We start from the raw sequence: 16963 nt of genomic DNA, 5'->3' as shown, positions 1-16963 counted from the left end.
CTATCTGAGAAAGCATTTCTGGAAGTAACTTTTCGTGCCTGTATTTTAACAGTAACCTTTCTCCTTTCCTAGGTGTTAAAATAATCACTCAGCAGGTGCAGCTCAGTAAAATCCTTCCCAAACCAGTTACAGCGGCATTGCCCAGCAGTAGCAATTCACCTATAATGGTGGTTAGCAGTAATGGGACTGTCATGACAACTAAACTGGTCACTACTCCCTCTGGTAAGTTATGACTCTGAGAAGGGAAGGGAGGGTAAACCCAGGCATGCAGGCAGCAAAACATGGTTTGCTAGGGGGAAAAAAGTCGCTTCTCTGTTGTAAACAGTGAGCACAACATCATGTTCACACACCTGATCATGATGCTAGATAAGGATTTTAGCTCTTTCATTCCTCTTGTGATCTCTTTGAAATAATGCAGAAAACAATGCAAATTCCATCCTCATTGAGTTGATTTCAAAATATTTATGAATATATATTTTGCAAGTTACACTGATACTTTGCACTTCTGTAGCACCTTACATTAAACAGTTTACTTTGGTTGTAGGTAGGTAGGTCATCATCATCATCATTTCTACTTTACATGCAGGAAGTTTAAAGACAGATGACTTGCTCATAGTCTTGCCAGTAAACTGAATTTTAAAATCCCATTTATTGTTTGTTTTTTTCTGGAGATCTAATTGTATTTGTGTTTGCTTTTTCATTGGAGGTCAGAACTAATGCAGATGTTGCAAGTTATAATCTTGTATGAGGAAAACGTGCAAAGCAGCTCTATCCAGTGTTCTGAATTCTTAGCATGAGTTGGGATTATTAGCTGATGGTTAATGATATCTTTAAAAGAAACGAAAACCTTTAACTCCTGCTTCACACAAACATTTCCCAGCATATAAAAAAGAATTAACAGTTTTTCACTTCTTTTAATTTGTATAACCTTGTTCTTCTCTCTTAGATTTGAACATATGGCTTTGTTGGTAAAGCAAGTTGGTTTTCTCTGTGATGATTAGCAGTTAATGTCTATAGCAAATTATTGGCAGCGGTACAAGCAGAATGGAATTGTGTTCTTAGTGTAGCTATTGACTTCTGTTATTATTTCGAGCATGTTCTTCTGTGTACTCACATCTTATTTTGTTTTCAGTAGGTAGAAGGTAATAGGGTTTAGCTAAATGCTAAATCTATACAATCATGTTGTCATTGTGAATTACACTTGGGTCTAATTATATCTCTGAGGGGAGTAATTGCCGGTGTTCTTAAATGATTTGTCTCATGGGCAAAGTGGAAGTCTAGGCCTCTTTCAAGAGGAACAGGAATCAGTTCTCATAGCTTCATCAAAGAACTAATTCTTGGGTGTCTAGCAGAGTAAGTGGCAAACATTCAGGTAGAATCTGTGCACCCATTGAAAAGTAAAAGCCTGGAGACAAGGTCATGAATTAAAGTGTGTTAGTCATAGAGCGTGTAGTACAATATTTCACAAAACTGTGTGAATTTAAAGGTTGCATATACTTGAAAATTGCTTTGTGTGTTTAGAAACTACCTGTAGGTTCACAAGGAGTTGTAATAAATTGCAGCATAGGGACTATCTAAATACAATCTAGTGCTTTACTTCTAACTTCTTTCCCCTCCCCCCTACTTTACCACTAATAGGGAATTGTCTTTTAACAGCAAACTTCAGTTGTTGTTTTCTTTTCTCTTTTGTTCTTTAACACAGGAACTCAAGCAACATATACACGACCAACAGTTAGTCCCTCTATAGGGGCTCGGATGGCTGGAACTCCAGGGGCTGCAACTTATGTGAAAACCACGAGTGGTAGCATCATTACGGTAGTACCAAAATCACTGGCTACGTTGGGAGGCAAGATTATCAGCAGTAATATTGTCTCTGGTAGGCATATGAGGTTTTTGTTTTTGTTAATATTAGGGCTGAATTCACAAGCAAGTCTATACTTGCTGAAATTGTTTGGGGCTTATGTGTCTGTTGCATCCGTGAATAATGTATAGGGTTTTTATTGGAGGGATTGACTCAGAAGAAAAACAGCTGAAAGTGAAGGTATAAATAGCAGGTAGAAGGTATGAGTTCTTTTGTCTCTAGATAACTCAAGAGCTCATGCTGCTGGTTCTTATCATAGACCCAAAGTATCACCAGCCAGATTCTGGCACTGAAAAGACAGCAGAGACTGGGGTAAAGCCACCCTGGAGTGTAGTCTGGCAGACATACCTCAATTTTTATAATCCTAATTTCTACAAAATCTTATTTGGGGCTAATATAGGAACTTCTTCATCCTGTCACAGGTATGATGAGTTCTTGAGGAGATTTCTAGGTAGACCAATGAGTTTATAAAGAAAAGCGAGTATTGTTGTTCTCCAAAGCAGCAGACTATGCAGGGAAGTCCTTGATTGTTCTTGATAAGGATTATACTAATTTGTCCTGATATTACACAAGTTTAAAAGTGATATTTGCCTTTATGCCAAGATAACCTGATGCGGGGAATGGATCTTATTACTTACTGGGAGAGGGAGAGAAATAGCCATCGCAGCTCTTTGAAATAAATAAAAATGGTTAGGAACTCAACTTTCAAGAACTGATTGTAACACAATAGCATATTTTTCTTTTCCTTTTTTTATCTTTCTTTTTCAGTCCACTGTTAGTCACTTACACTGCAACAGCTCGATTCTAGGAAGAGATGGCTTTTCTCTTGGCTAGAGAGCTATTATTGATACACATAGGTTCTTCTGCCAAAGTTATCTGTTGAGTTCTGAAGTCATTTAAGTCAGCTCTTATCTGTGCAGGTAGGGTCTTGACATGAGTATTAATGTCGCCCTTATCTCCCCTAACTCTAGCTTTTGAGAAGTTAGATGTCTTATCCTGAGAAACCTGCATTAGTCTGCTGTGTAATTTATGAGAAGTTGTCTGTTCTGATACAGAATGAACTGCTGTTGTCTCGCACGTGCCTATAGACAAAAGATTCATAGAGCAAGCAACTGATATTAATGTTTTGAGTTGAGTGGCATAATTTCCCGTTCCAGATGCTTTCTTTGTTGTGCTGTAAGATTTAAATACAGCGATTTCTATGCAGCCAACTTCTAAAGTGAAAGGAACTGTAAGTGGGATAAACTTCATGTTCCTTCTTTTCTCATTACAATTTAGGAACTACAACCAAAATCACTACAATTCCAATGACATCCAAACCCAATGTGATCGTTGTGCAAAAGACTACTGGAAAAGGAACCACAATTCAAGGGCTTCCTGGCAAAAACGTTGTCACAACGTTGTTGAATGCTGGGGTAAGTAAGACTCTCAACTCTAAAGATCCATGTCCAAATGACAGACTGTGCTGTCTGCTGTGCTCTTTCCGCTAAAGTCCCAATTAAAAGCAAATTTTGCATGAGCTTCGTAGCAGATACAGCATGCCTTAATGTCAAGGATGTTAGAAGAATAAATATGTTTTGTGGGTTATTAAAGATCTTTAAAACAAGCTGGGATCGTTCCCAGAGTTAAATGATGATTTGCCCTTTTTTCTACAGTTACTTGTTTTGTATAACACTGAAGAATTAAGCAGAAGTAGAATCTTATCCTCTTAGTGCTCTAATGAGAACCTCAGACCAGTTGCAAGCTTGCATTTCCATCAGTGTGTCTTTTGGGCAGAAATAAGCTGTTCCTTTACAGTAAAGGTACCACACTTGGTTTCCTGTTCCTGAGTATTGTGTAGTGGTGCAGTTACTGAATAAAATGACGTGTAGTAAAGACAGAATCAAGTTTCCAGATGCAGCTGAATTTCCTTCGTACATTATGAACCTGCTTTTCATTCATAGCTAGAACTGTGAGATTGAATGCTTCAATCATGTTATCTTTTAAAGTTTACTTGGCTAGCTGAGCAGAAATCTTTTTGAAACCTTTCAGGAAATATTTTTTGGAGATTTCAACTTTTCTGCCTTAAATAAGGACAAAGCCTAAAAGAATCTCATGATTTTATATGGTAGGAGATGCCAGAATATGGTGGTATTTCGGGGAAAAAAAAGTATGGTTGTTGGAATTTCCATTTACTTGATGGGAATGCATAGAAGCACTGAGAGAACTGGCGACTAACATGGTTCCTCATGTAATTTGTTACTGTGCAGAACTAAAAAAGCATGCTCAATTTCCTTGCTGTTCTTAAGCTGTCAGGAGTTTAGTTATATGTCAGCAATATTTCAAAATCAAATGTTTCCCGTGGAACAGCTGTGAAAATGCGTTTGTAAAATAAATGAACTTTTAGTTTAAAAAAAAAACAAAAACCAACAAAAAACAGACACAATATCTTGGGTATGAGGATAACACAGATTTGTGTCATTTATTTTTAGTTTCTTGATTTGAGTTTCATAGATGTTGTGCCAGAGTTAGTGTTGGTAGAAATAAGAGGCTTTAAAAAAACATTTGCAGAAGATTTGAGGAAAGTTCCAGCTTAGGTGAAGTCTTTGGAGCGACTTCTGGACACTGTCATTTAGTTACTCTTTATTCAACCCTTCAGAGCAGCTCAAAACTTAAAGTAATGGAAAAGAGGATTTTGGTAGTTTTTCCATTCAAAGCCATAGGGTTTTTTAAATTCTTGGATGTTCTTTGTATTAAATACATCTAGCTCTAACAGCAGTAGATTGATTTTGTGGTACACACACTCACCAATAACTGTGTATTTTTTTAGAGAAGTGGGTCTCTCTGAAGAACTTCACTCAGTTAACCTGTAAACTTTGACTTCTCTACAGGGGGAGAAAACTGTTCAGGCAGTGCCAGCAGGAGCAAAACCTGCTATCATCACTGCCACGAGACCCATCACAAAAATGATTGTTACACAGCCAAAAGGAATAGGGTCCACGGTCCAGCCAGCCACCAAAATCATCCCAACTAAAATTGTTTATGGTCAGCAAGGGAAAACGCAGGTACAGTGAGGACCCATTTCTGTTTTGAAATGTACCACTAAATTTTAACGGGAAATAGATCATTTTTCACTGTGTTGCCACAACTATTGCGAGATTAATATATGCAGAATGTGTCTATGGGGAATGAGACTTAAGGAAGTAACGAGGTGGCCTTGATTCTGGCTTCTTGAGCACAGTGTTGGCATTTGTTAGCTATTCTTGGAGGCATAGAGTAAGTTGAAAAGAATTATTAAGCCTGTTACGTAGCTGAAACTTAAGATGCCTGGTCATGGCTCTGGAGGCCTCTTATATCTTAAAGCTAATGAGTAGATCATTAAAAGTAAAGATGTGGAGACTGAACATAGGTCCTGTGTCAAATGTGAGAGTTTTATTGAAGCTGTTCTATCATTGATGTATTTTCACATTTTCCCCTGCAGCCTTGTATTGTTGGCAGGGCTGTAGACAGAGAATCTGGCTTTTGTCTGGATGCTCCCAGTTTCAGCTTTTTCTCTGGTTGCTTTTTGTATATGAAAGAGCTAAAAGCAGCTTTAATATTCTGTGTGTCTTGAGCATTCAAGGCTATCATGGGCTAAGGAAGAGAGGTGTTTGTCCTTACCAATGCAGTGCATGTTCCATCTCACTTACCTAGCTTTCTCTTGTCCGTACCATTGTGTCCAGCTGCGAAGAATGACTGCTTAGTGCTTTATTGTGTAAAGTGCTCAAAATTACTGAGAAGTACATTCTTGTGCAGTGCCATTTACTGGGACTTTGTGATTTAACAATCAGAGTTGCTGAATTTACAGGTAGACCTCTTTTAGCAAGTTATCAATATTGTCTAAGTCTTGTATGTAGATGTCTTGGTGGCACACTGTTCTCTAATTGTTCAGATCTGTTTTCATGAGTGCTCTTACTGTACGCAATCTGTCTTTCTAACCAGGTTCTCATAAAACCAAAGCCAGTGACATTTCAAGCAACAGTTGTGAGCGAACAAACTAGGCAGTTGGTAACTGAAACATTACAGCAGGCATCAAGGGTAACAGAGACAGGAAATTCGTCTCTCCCAGAAGTGAAAGAAGAACCACAAAGCTACACTGATAGCAGCTCTTCTTCTACAGAGTCCTCTCAGAGCTCTCAAGGTACGTATCGGTGTTTCCTAAAATATGAGAGGAGTTTCTCCCAAGCATGCTAATTAGTTTCATGTAACTCTGTGCATCTCTTTAGCACAGTTCTTCATCCACTCTGTTGTCACCGTGTGCCATTGTCACTTCCTTTGTAGGGATATTCATCTTCTATGAGCTATTTAATAGATACATCATTATCCTTTGTGAAAAGTAGAAATAACATTTTCTTGCTGGGCTCTGATTTGCTCATGTACTGGTTGTGGAGACAGTACAGCCACCACTCCTTCAAGCTCTGATGCAGTTGCAGCTTCTCATGTGAAAGGAGAGGATAAATAATGAATTTATTTATGAAGTAACACTCGACCTTTTGTCTGAAGTGACCATAGAGTGTATCACTGCATTAAATAAAAAGAAATATCTCTCAGTAAAACACACTTATTTATCAGTCAGTATCCTTTTCTGGTCATTATATGGTATATATATGGTCATTTTCACTAAAGGTTAAAGAAAACAAAAGACTGAAAAAATTAACAAAAGTTAGGCAGTGCGAATTCAAAATGCTGAATGCATGTTGATAATCTGAACTGCTAAAACCTTCAGTGTGAATTCAGCATACAAAGAGAGAGATGCTGAACTTGTATTTATCAAAGCTTTGATAACTAAGAAATAAGATCTTGGTAACTTGATAACATCAGTTGTGTTTTACATTGGGTCACTTGTGATTAAAACTAAACAAAAGCATTGCAGTATGAGACTTTGCATCCTGGTCAAATTCAGAACTAAAGAATAATGGCTAATTTAGTTCAATTTTGAGCTCAACTGTTGTTGTGAGCAAGATGTTGGACAAGGGACCTCGAACCCACTTGGTTCCATGATGACTTCATGAGCCTCATGTTTTCTTTGTCAACAGATTCTCAGCCTGTAGTTCATGTGATTGCTTCAAGAAGTCAAGATTGGTCAGAACACGAAATAGCTGTGGACACCAGCCCTACAATCATTTACCAGGATGTATCCAGTGAATCTCAATCAGCTACTTCCACAATAAAAGCTTTGCTAGAACTTCAGCAGACAACAGGTGTGGAAATGCATGTTGTTGGTTAGGATTACTTCAGGGCTACTTGCTTAAGCAGCATTTGTAGTAAATTTGTAATTGAAAAGCACCTACCTTAAGTCAACTTGTTTTGTTTCATTTTTACTCTGTAAAAGCTCATTTGAAACAATTATATAACGTACATAATGTATTAAACTATTGCTTTTATACTGAAGATGTTTTAATGCATCCTACTTTACTTTTCTTTGAAAACAGTGAAGGAGAAGTTAGAATCGAAGCCAAGGCAGCCTACCATTGACTTGAGCCAAATGGCTGTCCCAATACAGATGACCCAAGAAAAGAGACATTCTCCAGAAAGCCCTTCTATTGCTGTTGTAGAATCAGAATTAGTTGCTGAATACATCACAACTGGTAAGTGACTCAGACAGTAGACTGTAGTTTTGTAATTAAAGTCTTGGGATTTTATTTTGGAGTTTTCTTTCACTTGTATTTCACTCCAGTAAGGAAATGAGTGTTTTCTTCCACTACAGAGACAGTATGCAGAGAGGGGCAGAAAATGCATCTGCTTTTCTGGGGCATACAGGAGTCTTTTTAGTTAAACAGATGATTCTTGCTTCAAGAATTGTAATCAAAGAGACATTCTGTCCTCTGATTAGATGGTGGGGAAATGCTGCCCTTCTTGTCTTTAGGGAAAATGTCTAGTAAGGAAGAAGTAGAAAATGAAGTTACAGAAACTACACTTATTTTTTTACTTCACCCATATTGGCAAAATGCTACTTGCTTACAAGCACAAAGTATGTTTTTCAGCCAGGTGTACATTTGGCTTCCTAATGTAGTCTCCAGCTTCTTCATTTGCTGGAATGATTTGAACTACTAAGTTTGCACTTCGTAAACAAATGGTTTAAACTGAAATTATATTTGGGAGACAACCCTTACCTTCTGTATTTTATTTTCTAACACTTGAATCCTCCTATCTGGATGTCATTTTTGTCTTAGCCCATGACTCCCTTCCATTGGGCAACTCTCGAATTAATGCCATGTCTCTCTGGATGCTCTCTGTTACCTTAAGAATCCTACTTATGAGCCAGCTCCACACAAGAGGATCGAATGACTTGATTTAATTTCTTAATTCCTCACTGCTGGTCTACCTACAGTCTTTATTTGCAAAATGAAAACACAGATGAGTTCAAAATATGCGTTGAGGAAGTGAAATAAGTATGTATCTGTAACTTCAGTGTTTGTACTGTTAAGTGTCCAACCTAATTTTTTCATATTTTTCATTTTCCCGTCCTACACTCCTTTCCTTGCTTCCCTCCCTTCTGTAGTCCAAATTTAAGTTGTAGGGAATTGGGGGTGGAGGAGCTTATTGTTACTCTTTAAATAACACTTGCTGTATCTGGCTTTGGTTTTGAATGTTTTTTCATTCACTCATGCTTTTCTTCGACCCTTTTTAAATCAAGCTCTGAAGTACAATAAATAATCTTCAGCCTCTCTCCAGTCTCCAAGTCAGTCATGCTCACTGACATATATGCCATGCATTGCGTTTGTATAGTTCTGTTTGTTACTGGGTCTTACTGTGAAACTTGATGTAAACCCTGTGGATGCTGGGAGTTGAAGAGAGAAAGTCATTATCTCTGTATAGACTACATCACATAGAGTACAAAAACTGAAAGTTTCCCTGAACAATTAATGCTTAAAGTAGTGTTTTTTGGTAAAGCTTGAGATGGTTTACAGGAATCTGCCAGGGAAATGGAGGCTACTCTGGGCTGACTGACAGCAGTCTCTGCTACAGCACAAAACCAGTTATTTTGCTCTTATGTTTTTGTCCCTTTCCCTTCACCCAGTTTAACTGCACACTGCCAGGGAACACAGGCAATTTGTTCTGAGTTTCCCTTTGGTTTAATTTTTGCTTCTCAGGATTCATCATAATCCATACAGTTGTATTTTCTGCTAGAAAATTCAGTAGTAAGGTAGTCTGCAAGCTGTAATTGATTGTGGAATCTCCTGCATGTACTTCAACTAAAGGATTAGGTGCGCTTTTGTCTGTATGGGAGCTGGGATTCAAAGTGTACTTCCTGGTGAGGAGAAGGGAGCAGTTCATACATCTTAGTGTCACCATTTTTTGTCTGTCTGCAGACTCAGGAAGACAACACTGTCTTGGTTCACATTCGGAAGAATATCTACACAACCACATAGGTTAGAAACTTTACTTTTAAATGAAGCTTTGAATTGTGTAGGAACTGTTGGGGGATATCCGTAATGGATCTAGAGCAGCATGCAAGCTTGTATTGATATCATCCAACTCCTTTCCTGGAATGGGAAAGTAAAATTGTTGTACTGATGCAAAATTTGACCTTCCTTCTAACTTTCAGCAAGGTCACTGGTGTCTTTTAACTTCCAGTTACATGATAACTGAGTATAAACTTTGTTTTTTCTCCTTGAGTTATTTGGTATTGCATGACCAAAAAGTTAATGAAAGCGAATATTTACATGTTGGTATGGATAGGCATGCAGTTTGGATTTATGCCTTATCATTGACTGCAATATGGAATGATTGATGTTCTATTTTTTTAATTGCCAAGGGAATCACTTCTCTGTCAATCTGCTATTGAATTATGGAGCCATAACCATTGCTCTGTAACTTATGGTTGAGTCTGTTCTAACAGACCTATGATATGGTCTCTAATTTTTGTCTGTGGCTTCTGATCAGCCTCGCTAGTCTTAATACCTGAGCATTTTTTAATTGCCGATCTTGCAAATTTAGCTTGTACTTGAGAGAGTATTTCTTGCGATTTAACAGTGATAGAAATTCAGTATGCAAGGGTTGCCGTTCTTAATTGCAGTCAGTTGTGCAGATGCTTTTGGCACCTGTAAAGGTGACAGAATACTTGGTGCTCTACGGTGTTCTGTTGTGTGGGTTATATAAAAAGAACCCATCTGAAAACAGAGTACAAATTCCATTTGCAAAGTTGATGTGCTGGGAAAAGGAGACCAGAGGAGATTTGGACCAACTGTGGTGACTTAGGAATCAGAGACAAAAGCAAAGCGCCTGAGATGCTATTTTAAGAGGCTTCTCAGAATAGATCTTCACATAAAAGTTGAAGCCGTCATACAGTTGAATATATTTTGTACTCAGCTCTTTATTTCACTCGTGCTTTCAGCTGAAGGGTAAATGCAAAGCAAATAGTTGAAGTTACTGCAGTTAGTTCTGGAGAAGTGCCACTGACCTCTTTACTTTCAGTTAGTCATCGGTCCCAACCCCACCAGCAGTCATCCCAGCCCCAGAGGACTCTGCTGCAGCACGTGGCTCAGTCACAGACAGCAACGCAGACTTCTGTTGTGGTGAAATCTATCCCCGCATCCTCCACAGGCGCAATTACCCATATCATGCAGCAGGTTGTACCCTTTCTTTTGCAAACAGTCTGTAAAACAGCAGTAGGTTATGTGAATGATGCAGGAGCAGGGTTTATTCTGAATGAGTATGTTGCTGTCATTGGAAATGCAAAGTGTGAGGGCAAATGAGTAACTTGAGTTCAACATTGCCTGTTTTGATGGGGGAGGATGGTGGGTTGAAAAGGAAGACTTGAGAGTGTTAGAAGAGGTATTCACAGTCCCTGTGGAAGAGTCTTTCCTAGATTAGTTCTTGCTGTCTATGTCATCTTCTCGAGTGAAACAAGGTGCTTTTTTCCTATATTGCTGTGTTGTAGGGGTCAGCGTTGCAGGTTATATTGGCATTAGTGTAGAAGGATCAGCAACCTCAGCTGTGGAACAGGGCAGTGCGGTATTAGGATTATAAATCCACTGCAAAGAGCATATTTTCACTGGTGTTTGAGTAGGGCTGCTTCATCCCGCTGAAGTCACTTAATAGTATGTTTATACCATGATACACAAAGCATAGTAACAGGTCTCTTGTTCCCTCAAAAAAAAACCCAGTACGCTTCCATGAAATGCAGAAGAAAAATTGTAGTAAAATTTTGAGGAAGGAAGGAGAAGAGAGGATCTGTGCTGAAATGGGACAAGTAGTAGGTATAGAGAATTATAGAATCATGGTATTGAATTGGAAGGGACTTTCAGAGGCCATCTGGTCCGGTTCCCCTGCACTGAATGGTGACACCCACAGCTCCATTAGTGCTCAGAGCCTCATCCAGCCTGACCTTGAAGGGTTTGGGGTACCACCACCTCTCTGGGCATCTCTGGGAGCTGCAGCAGAAACCATGGGGAGGATGGCTAGGCTTTCAGGAGACACAATAAGAAGTTGCGTAGGTGGACTCTGGTTTTAAGAAGCTAGTGATTGAACCACCTCTTCATCTCTCTATTCTCTCATATGTATCTGCCATGTTGGTTTAATGGGTTTGAAACCTAGTGTGATGCAAGCCAGGGCTGTTTATTCTCTGCTGAAGAGCAGCTAGTACAGTTAATTTTCTCACATGGGGGCTTGCCACATTTCAACATGGAGACAGTAATATTAATTACATAGGTATCATGAATTTTTGTGTAAGGGTATACAGGAGATGGGAATCTGTAACATCAGTTGTAGAAAGATTGAAGCATCAAAACCTATGTTTAGATTATGTGTTCTTATAAATTAGATTTCTCCTTATTAACTTGCTCCAACTTCTTCTTCCTAAGGCCTTAAGCAGTCACACTGCGTTCACCAAACAGAGTGAACAGCTTGGAACTGAGGAGGGAGAAGTGGAAGAGATGGACACCTTAGATCCTCAGACCGGCCTGTTCTACAGATCCGCCCTGACACAATCGCAGGCACAAAAACAGCAAAAACTGAGTCAGCCACAGCTGGAACAGACTCAACTGCAAGTGAAAACTCTGCAATGTTTCCAGACTAAGCAGAAGCAGACAATCCACCTGCAGGCCGACCAAATCCAGCACAAACTCCCACAAATGCCCCAGCTTTCTATAAGGCATCAAAAGCTAACCCCCCTGCAGCAAGAGCAAGCACAGACCAAACCAGATGCACAGCACCCCCCACACCACATGATGGCCAAAGAAAGGCAGCTCCCTACCTTAGTGGCTCAGCCACAGCAAACTGTAGTACAGGTGCTTGCAGTAAAAACCACGCAGCAGCTGCCCAAACTGCAACAGGCACCAACGGCACAAAAAATCTACATGCAACCCCAACCCCCCCAGAGTCAAATGCAGCTACCTGCCTCTTCAGAGAAACAGCCAGCAAGCCAGGTAACGGAATATTGATAGCATGCAAAATACACGTCGCTGTTCAAGGAAAAAATCTAAACACCAACCCTGTCGCTGTAGCAGTGTTTTGTCCTGGCAAGAGAGAACTCCTCATTCCGCTGGTATTAATTACCCCATCAGAAGGTTGACACTAGGAAGGAGAAGCACATGTGTTATAGGGGAAAAAAATCCATAGAGCTCACAAACGTGTTTTGTTGGACAGTTTTTATGAATTTCTTCCACCACCAGTGCATGGAATTTGTCCCTAATTATTTTCTTTTGGGTTTTTGGTTTTTTTTTGTTATTTTTTTGGGTTTTTTTAGATATGACACATTATTAATTTACGTTCCCTTAGCACTTTTTATTTCTGTGGAATAAAGATGAAAACACTGCAGTCTCCTAAGGCTCTCCATTGTACATCTTCCTTTGTAGTTTACATCTTCCTGAAGTTCAGTGGCTTTCATGTACAGGAGTAAATTCATTTTCCTTGGGAGGGGAAAATGAAACAACTAAGGAACATGGAAAGAAAAATATATAGATATATATTTTAACTCCAGAAAAGTACAAATTCTTTGTCCCTTTCAGGAGTACGTTTGAAAACAAGAGAGTTAACAAACACCACTTGGGGGTGTAAATCCCAAAGGAAAATGAGGCTGCTGTGGTATTAAACTGCTACAATCCTTATCTGGCAGCCCAAAGAGCTGCGTAAACCCAGGCTTCAAGTACCTGTTGCCATCTTGTTGCTAATTCCTTTGTTAAAACACTGAGTTTCAACTGTCTTCTTAATAGCAAGTATGTTGTTTGTGCCAATACTGTCCTTGGAAATACTGATTAGATTTTCAATAATAAAAAAATAATCTAGCTGTAATGTGAACAACAAAAAATTTGATTTTCAGGTGCAGCAAGTATCCAATTATAACTCAAGGATCCACTGTTACAAAGATAACTTTTGAGGGGCATCAACCTCCTGTTTCAAAGGTAGCAGGTGGCAGTTGTGTGCCCAAACTGGCACTGCCAGTTACCATTTCCCACGCAGGCATCCATGAAGAGAGCAGTAGCAGACATTTTGAGAATGTCTATGGTTGGTGGAAGCTCAGATTGATACAGATGTAGAAACTGGGATAGTGGATCCACAGATCAAGGCCATGTCCACTAGTAAACCTGCTAGCGAAGCAGAGTCGTCACCTTGTACCCAGGTGCCGAGGGTGGCTGCAGTAGGGATGACGGCAACTTCCATCCCCCAGCAACAGACATGTAAAGAACCCCGTTCAAGTCCTCCTGCTGTTGGTCCTACTATAACAGAGAGGAAACTCGATGCACAAGGAATGCCTACAACAAACCAGTTTATACACATTCAGAATGTATCACAAAAGAAAGCTGAAGAGAGTTCATCAGAAATTGTTATCCAGGTAAGAGAAGACCAGAGCAAATAAGGCAATGATTGAGCAGAGCAAACTTGCTTTGTCTAATGTGATGATAGCAGCTGAACAATGTTCAAGTATTTTTCTCTTCAGATTTTGCTTTCTCTACTCTTAGGCTTGCAATGGATTACTGCTTCAAAGTGCGTGTAGCTCTTGTTAAAATGAGCTCTGATTTCTTCAGCACTGTCACTCGTGGTGTTCTCAGTGTCTTCCTTTGTTTTTCTGTTAAGAAAACGAGTTCATCTGTTACAAAGTACTTCACTTTGAAATGATTAAAACGTGGCCATCACTGCTTATAATGGAACTATGATCTAGAATTTCTTTTTTTTTTTAATGCCATTCAGTGAGTATAAAATTAATCTGGGCAGAAAATGAAGTAGAGGGGTTCTGCTCACAGGATGGGAGAGTTCAGCAAACGAGGTCTGGATTCACAAGGAATTTTGTTATTTGTGTATAAACAGACTTTTCACTTTTAAGATAAAATTGACTTTAAATGCTTGGAATCATTGCCTATCTGATGTTTGATATTTTCCTTCATGTCTTAAACGTGATATTTTGTGATGTGATGCATGGTCAGAAAGTCAACTGGTGAAGTATTTCAGTCATCTGAGGTCTCGCAGTGTTATATATGAATTGTTGCAGACAAGTTGGCAGTGCATATGTTTGCAGAAATGATAGCGTGGGTTGAAATGTTTTAATTGTGTGTCATGTTATAGGGGAACATATACATGGGGAAGACTGTACAGAGTGTTCAAGTGTTTCTTGCCACTTGGTAAAATCTTCATTGTAGCTAACTTGGCTTTTGTAGGAATAATTTAGAGAAAAGGAAATCTGTGTTGGTTAACTTAATGGCATGCTACAAACCTTTTCAAAGTCAGATCAACACCTGGGTCTTGAATTGTATAAAGATGTAGACTGAATTTCCAGGACCAGAGAAAGCATAAGGAGAAATAAATAGCATAGATCTGTTTTGTTTCCTTAGCCTCTGTGCTACTGCAGCTCTGAACAGGGTCAGAGCTTGTATCATACAAAAGAAGTAGATCTATTCCATAGATCTGAATGCTCAGCCTGTAAGAGGCTGAAGAGTATGTTCTCTTCCTTTGCATTTGGAGAGTGATGAGTGGTGGCTCTCAGTGGTTTTGCTGTTTGTTGTGCTGGAATTCTGTCACAGACCTTTGGTGAAAGCCCAAGATCAGTGCCTTAATGAAGCATTCCAATGTTGTCTTTCACGACCTCATTTTGTGAAAGGGTCTTTTGAAGCTCTGACAAATGTTTGCAACAGGCGTTAGCTAGGAAGGATTGCTCTTGGAAAATTGAATAGCCCTTTTGCACAAGTTCCTGCTTGCTCTGATGCCTTTGCCTGCCAAAGCTGCGCGTGTTAGAACTTAAATCTTTCTCTTTCTTTCAGACTATCCCTCGATATTCCATCCCTTGTCACTCCAGCTCCAACGTGGTAGTGGAACCCAGCGGGCTCCTGGAGCTCAACAACTTCACCAGTCAGCGTCTCGATGATGAGGAGACTGCAGTGGAGCAAGACGTGGACAGTAGCGCCGAGGACGGCACTGAGCCCAGCCCCTCTCAGAGTTCTGCTGAACAATCCTAAGGAACGGGGACACTGGAGTGCACTTTAACCTATCTGGGGATTTGAGTATCCCAGATGCCCTTGTTTTGTGATGTCTTAGAGCACTTTGCCTATTAGAGTTGTTCATTGGACCCTTGAAGCATCAGTGTGTTTTAACAAGACAGTATTGCAAAAAGCTGCATCTTAGAAATTGTTTCCAAAAGAGGTGTAGTTACTGAGATACAGTAATCCCATGACAGTGGAATGTACTCCTGTTAACAAGCAAATCTGCAGCGAATTCTACAGCTCGTGCTATTGAAGCCCTTTGCCCAGGTACTGAAAGAGCTTTCGCTGAGAAGGGATCTTTAATTCGCTGCGTCTCTTTGTTAGCTGCTGAGCAAAACACCATCAAAGACGAGAATGTGTAATAAATATTTGTATTTTTAAATAGCATGTGAGAGAGAAACGGTGTCTGACAGTGCTGGAAAAGCCCCAGGAGTTTTGGAATTGGTTAGCTTTCTCGCACTTGTGCTCACTTAAAGAGTTTAGAGATTTTCTTCTTTTTTTTTTTCATAAGCCGAAAGATATAGTTTATTTTTTTAAAATTCTCGTTGTTGAATGTTTGGAAATAAGCAAAATCACGAACTGGGAGCAGTGTGGATTTGCTCGTGGGTTTTTGTTTTCGTGCTTTACAGGAATTAGGGTAACTGTCTATGAGCAGTTTCTTTGCGCCATCAGCACCCGAAATGCTCATCAGCTCTAGCTGATCTCTTATTATTTATTTAAAGCTTAAAAGTGAGTCCCAAGTTGTTTTAAAAAGTTCCTGTTAAACAGGCAGGTGTGTAAATTCTAGTACAAGAGGGTTGTGGGGGGATGTATTTTGCTAGATATCCATTTTTCAGAACTGGGGGATAAAGTGGTTCCACGTCTTTAAAAGCTGAACCTCAGCGTTTAGAAGGCTTTGAAAAATACTGTATTTTGCTCTTACGTGCTGTTTTTAAAGTGACCACTTGGGGAGTTTCGATGCTTAGCTCAATATACAGCGGTAGGTTTCAGAAATCAGCCTTATGACTTGGCTTGTTGAAGCAATACATTGGGTTTCTGTGATAGTTACAAGCCACAGAGAAGGGGGGGTGTGGGTTCAGGTGGGTTACAAGAACCGGTTTTAATACGTTCTGCTAATGAAGACAATACTTTTTCTTTTTGTTTCAAAATGTATATAAAAAAAACCCACGTTTTTAACTGTTTTTGTATAGATTTCATTATAAATAACTAAGCATTTTAAGACTTTTGACATATCATTTAATTGTATATACATCTATCAACCTAACTGCCCACTTTTTGGTGCTGGAGTACTACTGTAAGTAGATTTCATCCAAAGTCGAATACGGTCTTTTGCGTCAGTCTTTTTTTTAAGCTGTGATTTTACTGTTGATACTGTAGTTACGATTAAATTCCAACTAGAGTGAACTCTCAAACAGAAAATACAAAAGCTAAAACATTGATTTTCCTTGTCCTGGATATCCATGTATGTCAGAACATGCACTGTCCCCTAGATGGTGCTGTTGCTTCTTCATCTAACCTCGGTTATATTCTAAAGGAAGTCCTTATGACTTCCAGAAGGCTTTTTCTTCAGTGTTCCCTTCCATTGGCGTCGATTCTGAAGTCACACATTTTATTATGGTCCAGAGATGAATTTATCAACAAGCAAATGCTTAATTTCATTTCTTTTTTG

General features: G+C 39.4%; 1 protein-coding gene across 1 annotated transcript in view; it reads left to right on the top strand.

Moving 5' to 3' along the window:
* EMSY (EMSY transcriptional repressor, BRCA2 interacting) overlaps positions 1-16733 on the top strand; it is a 37755-nt gene extending 21022 nt beyond the window's left edge. The window contains 13 exon segments of the mRNA XM_032442287.1: positions 73-222; positions 1703-1876; positions 3140-3276; positions 4732-4905; positions 5822-6020; positions 6916-7080; positions 7312-7467; positions 10298-10452; positions 11686-12249; positions 13153-13268; positions 13270-13327; positions 13329-13655; positions 15076-16733. Coding sequence (XP_032298178.1) covers positions 73-222; positions 1703-1876; positions 3140-3276; positions 4732-4905; positions 5822-6020; positions 6916-7080; positions 7312-7467; positions 10298-10452; positions 11686-12249; positions 13153-13268; positions 13270-13327; positions 13329-13655; positions 15076-15270 — 2570 coding nt within the window. The 3' untranslated portion in view covers positions 15271-16733.
* The last annotated feature ends 230 nt before the right edge of the window (positions 16734-16963 follow it).

The sequence above is a fragment of the Coturnix japonica genome, chromosome 1, assembly GCF_001577835.2.
Source record: "Coturnix japonica isolate 7356 chromosome 1, Coturnix japonica 2.1, whole genome shotgun sequence".
Lineage (NCBI taxonomy): Eukaryota > Metazoa > Chordata > Aves > Galliformes > Phasianidae > Coturnix > Coturnix japonica.
The sequence above is the reverse complement of the archived record's forward strand: the minus strand, read 5'-3'. Positions and strand labels throughout refer to the sequence as shown.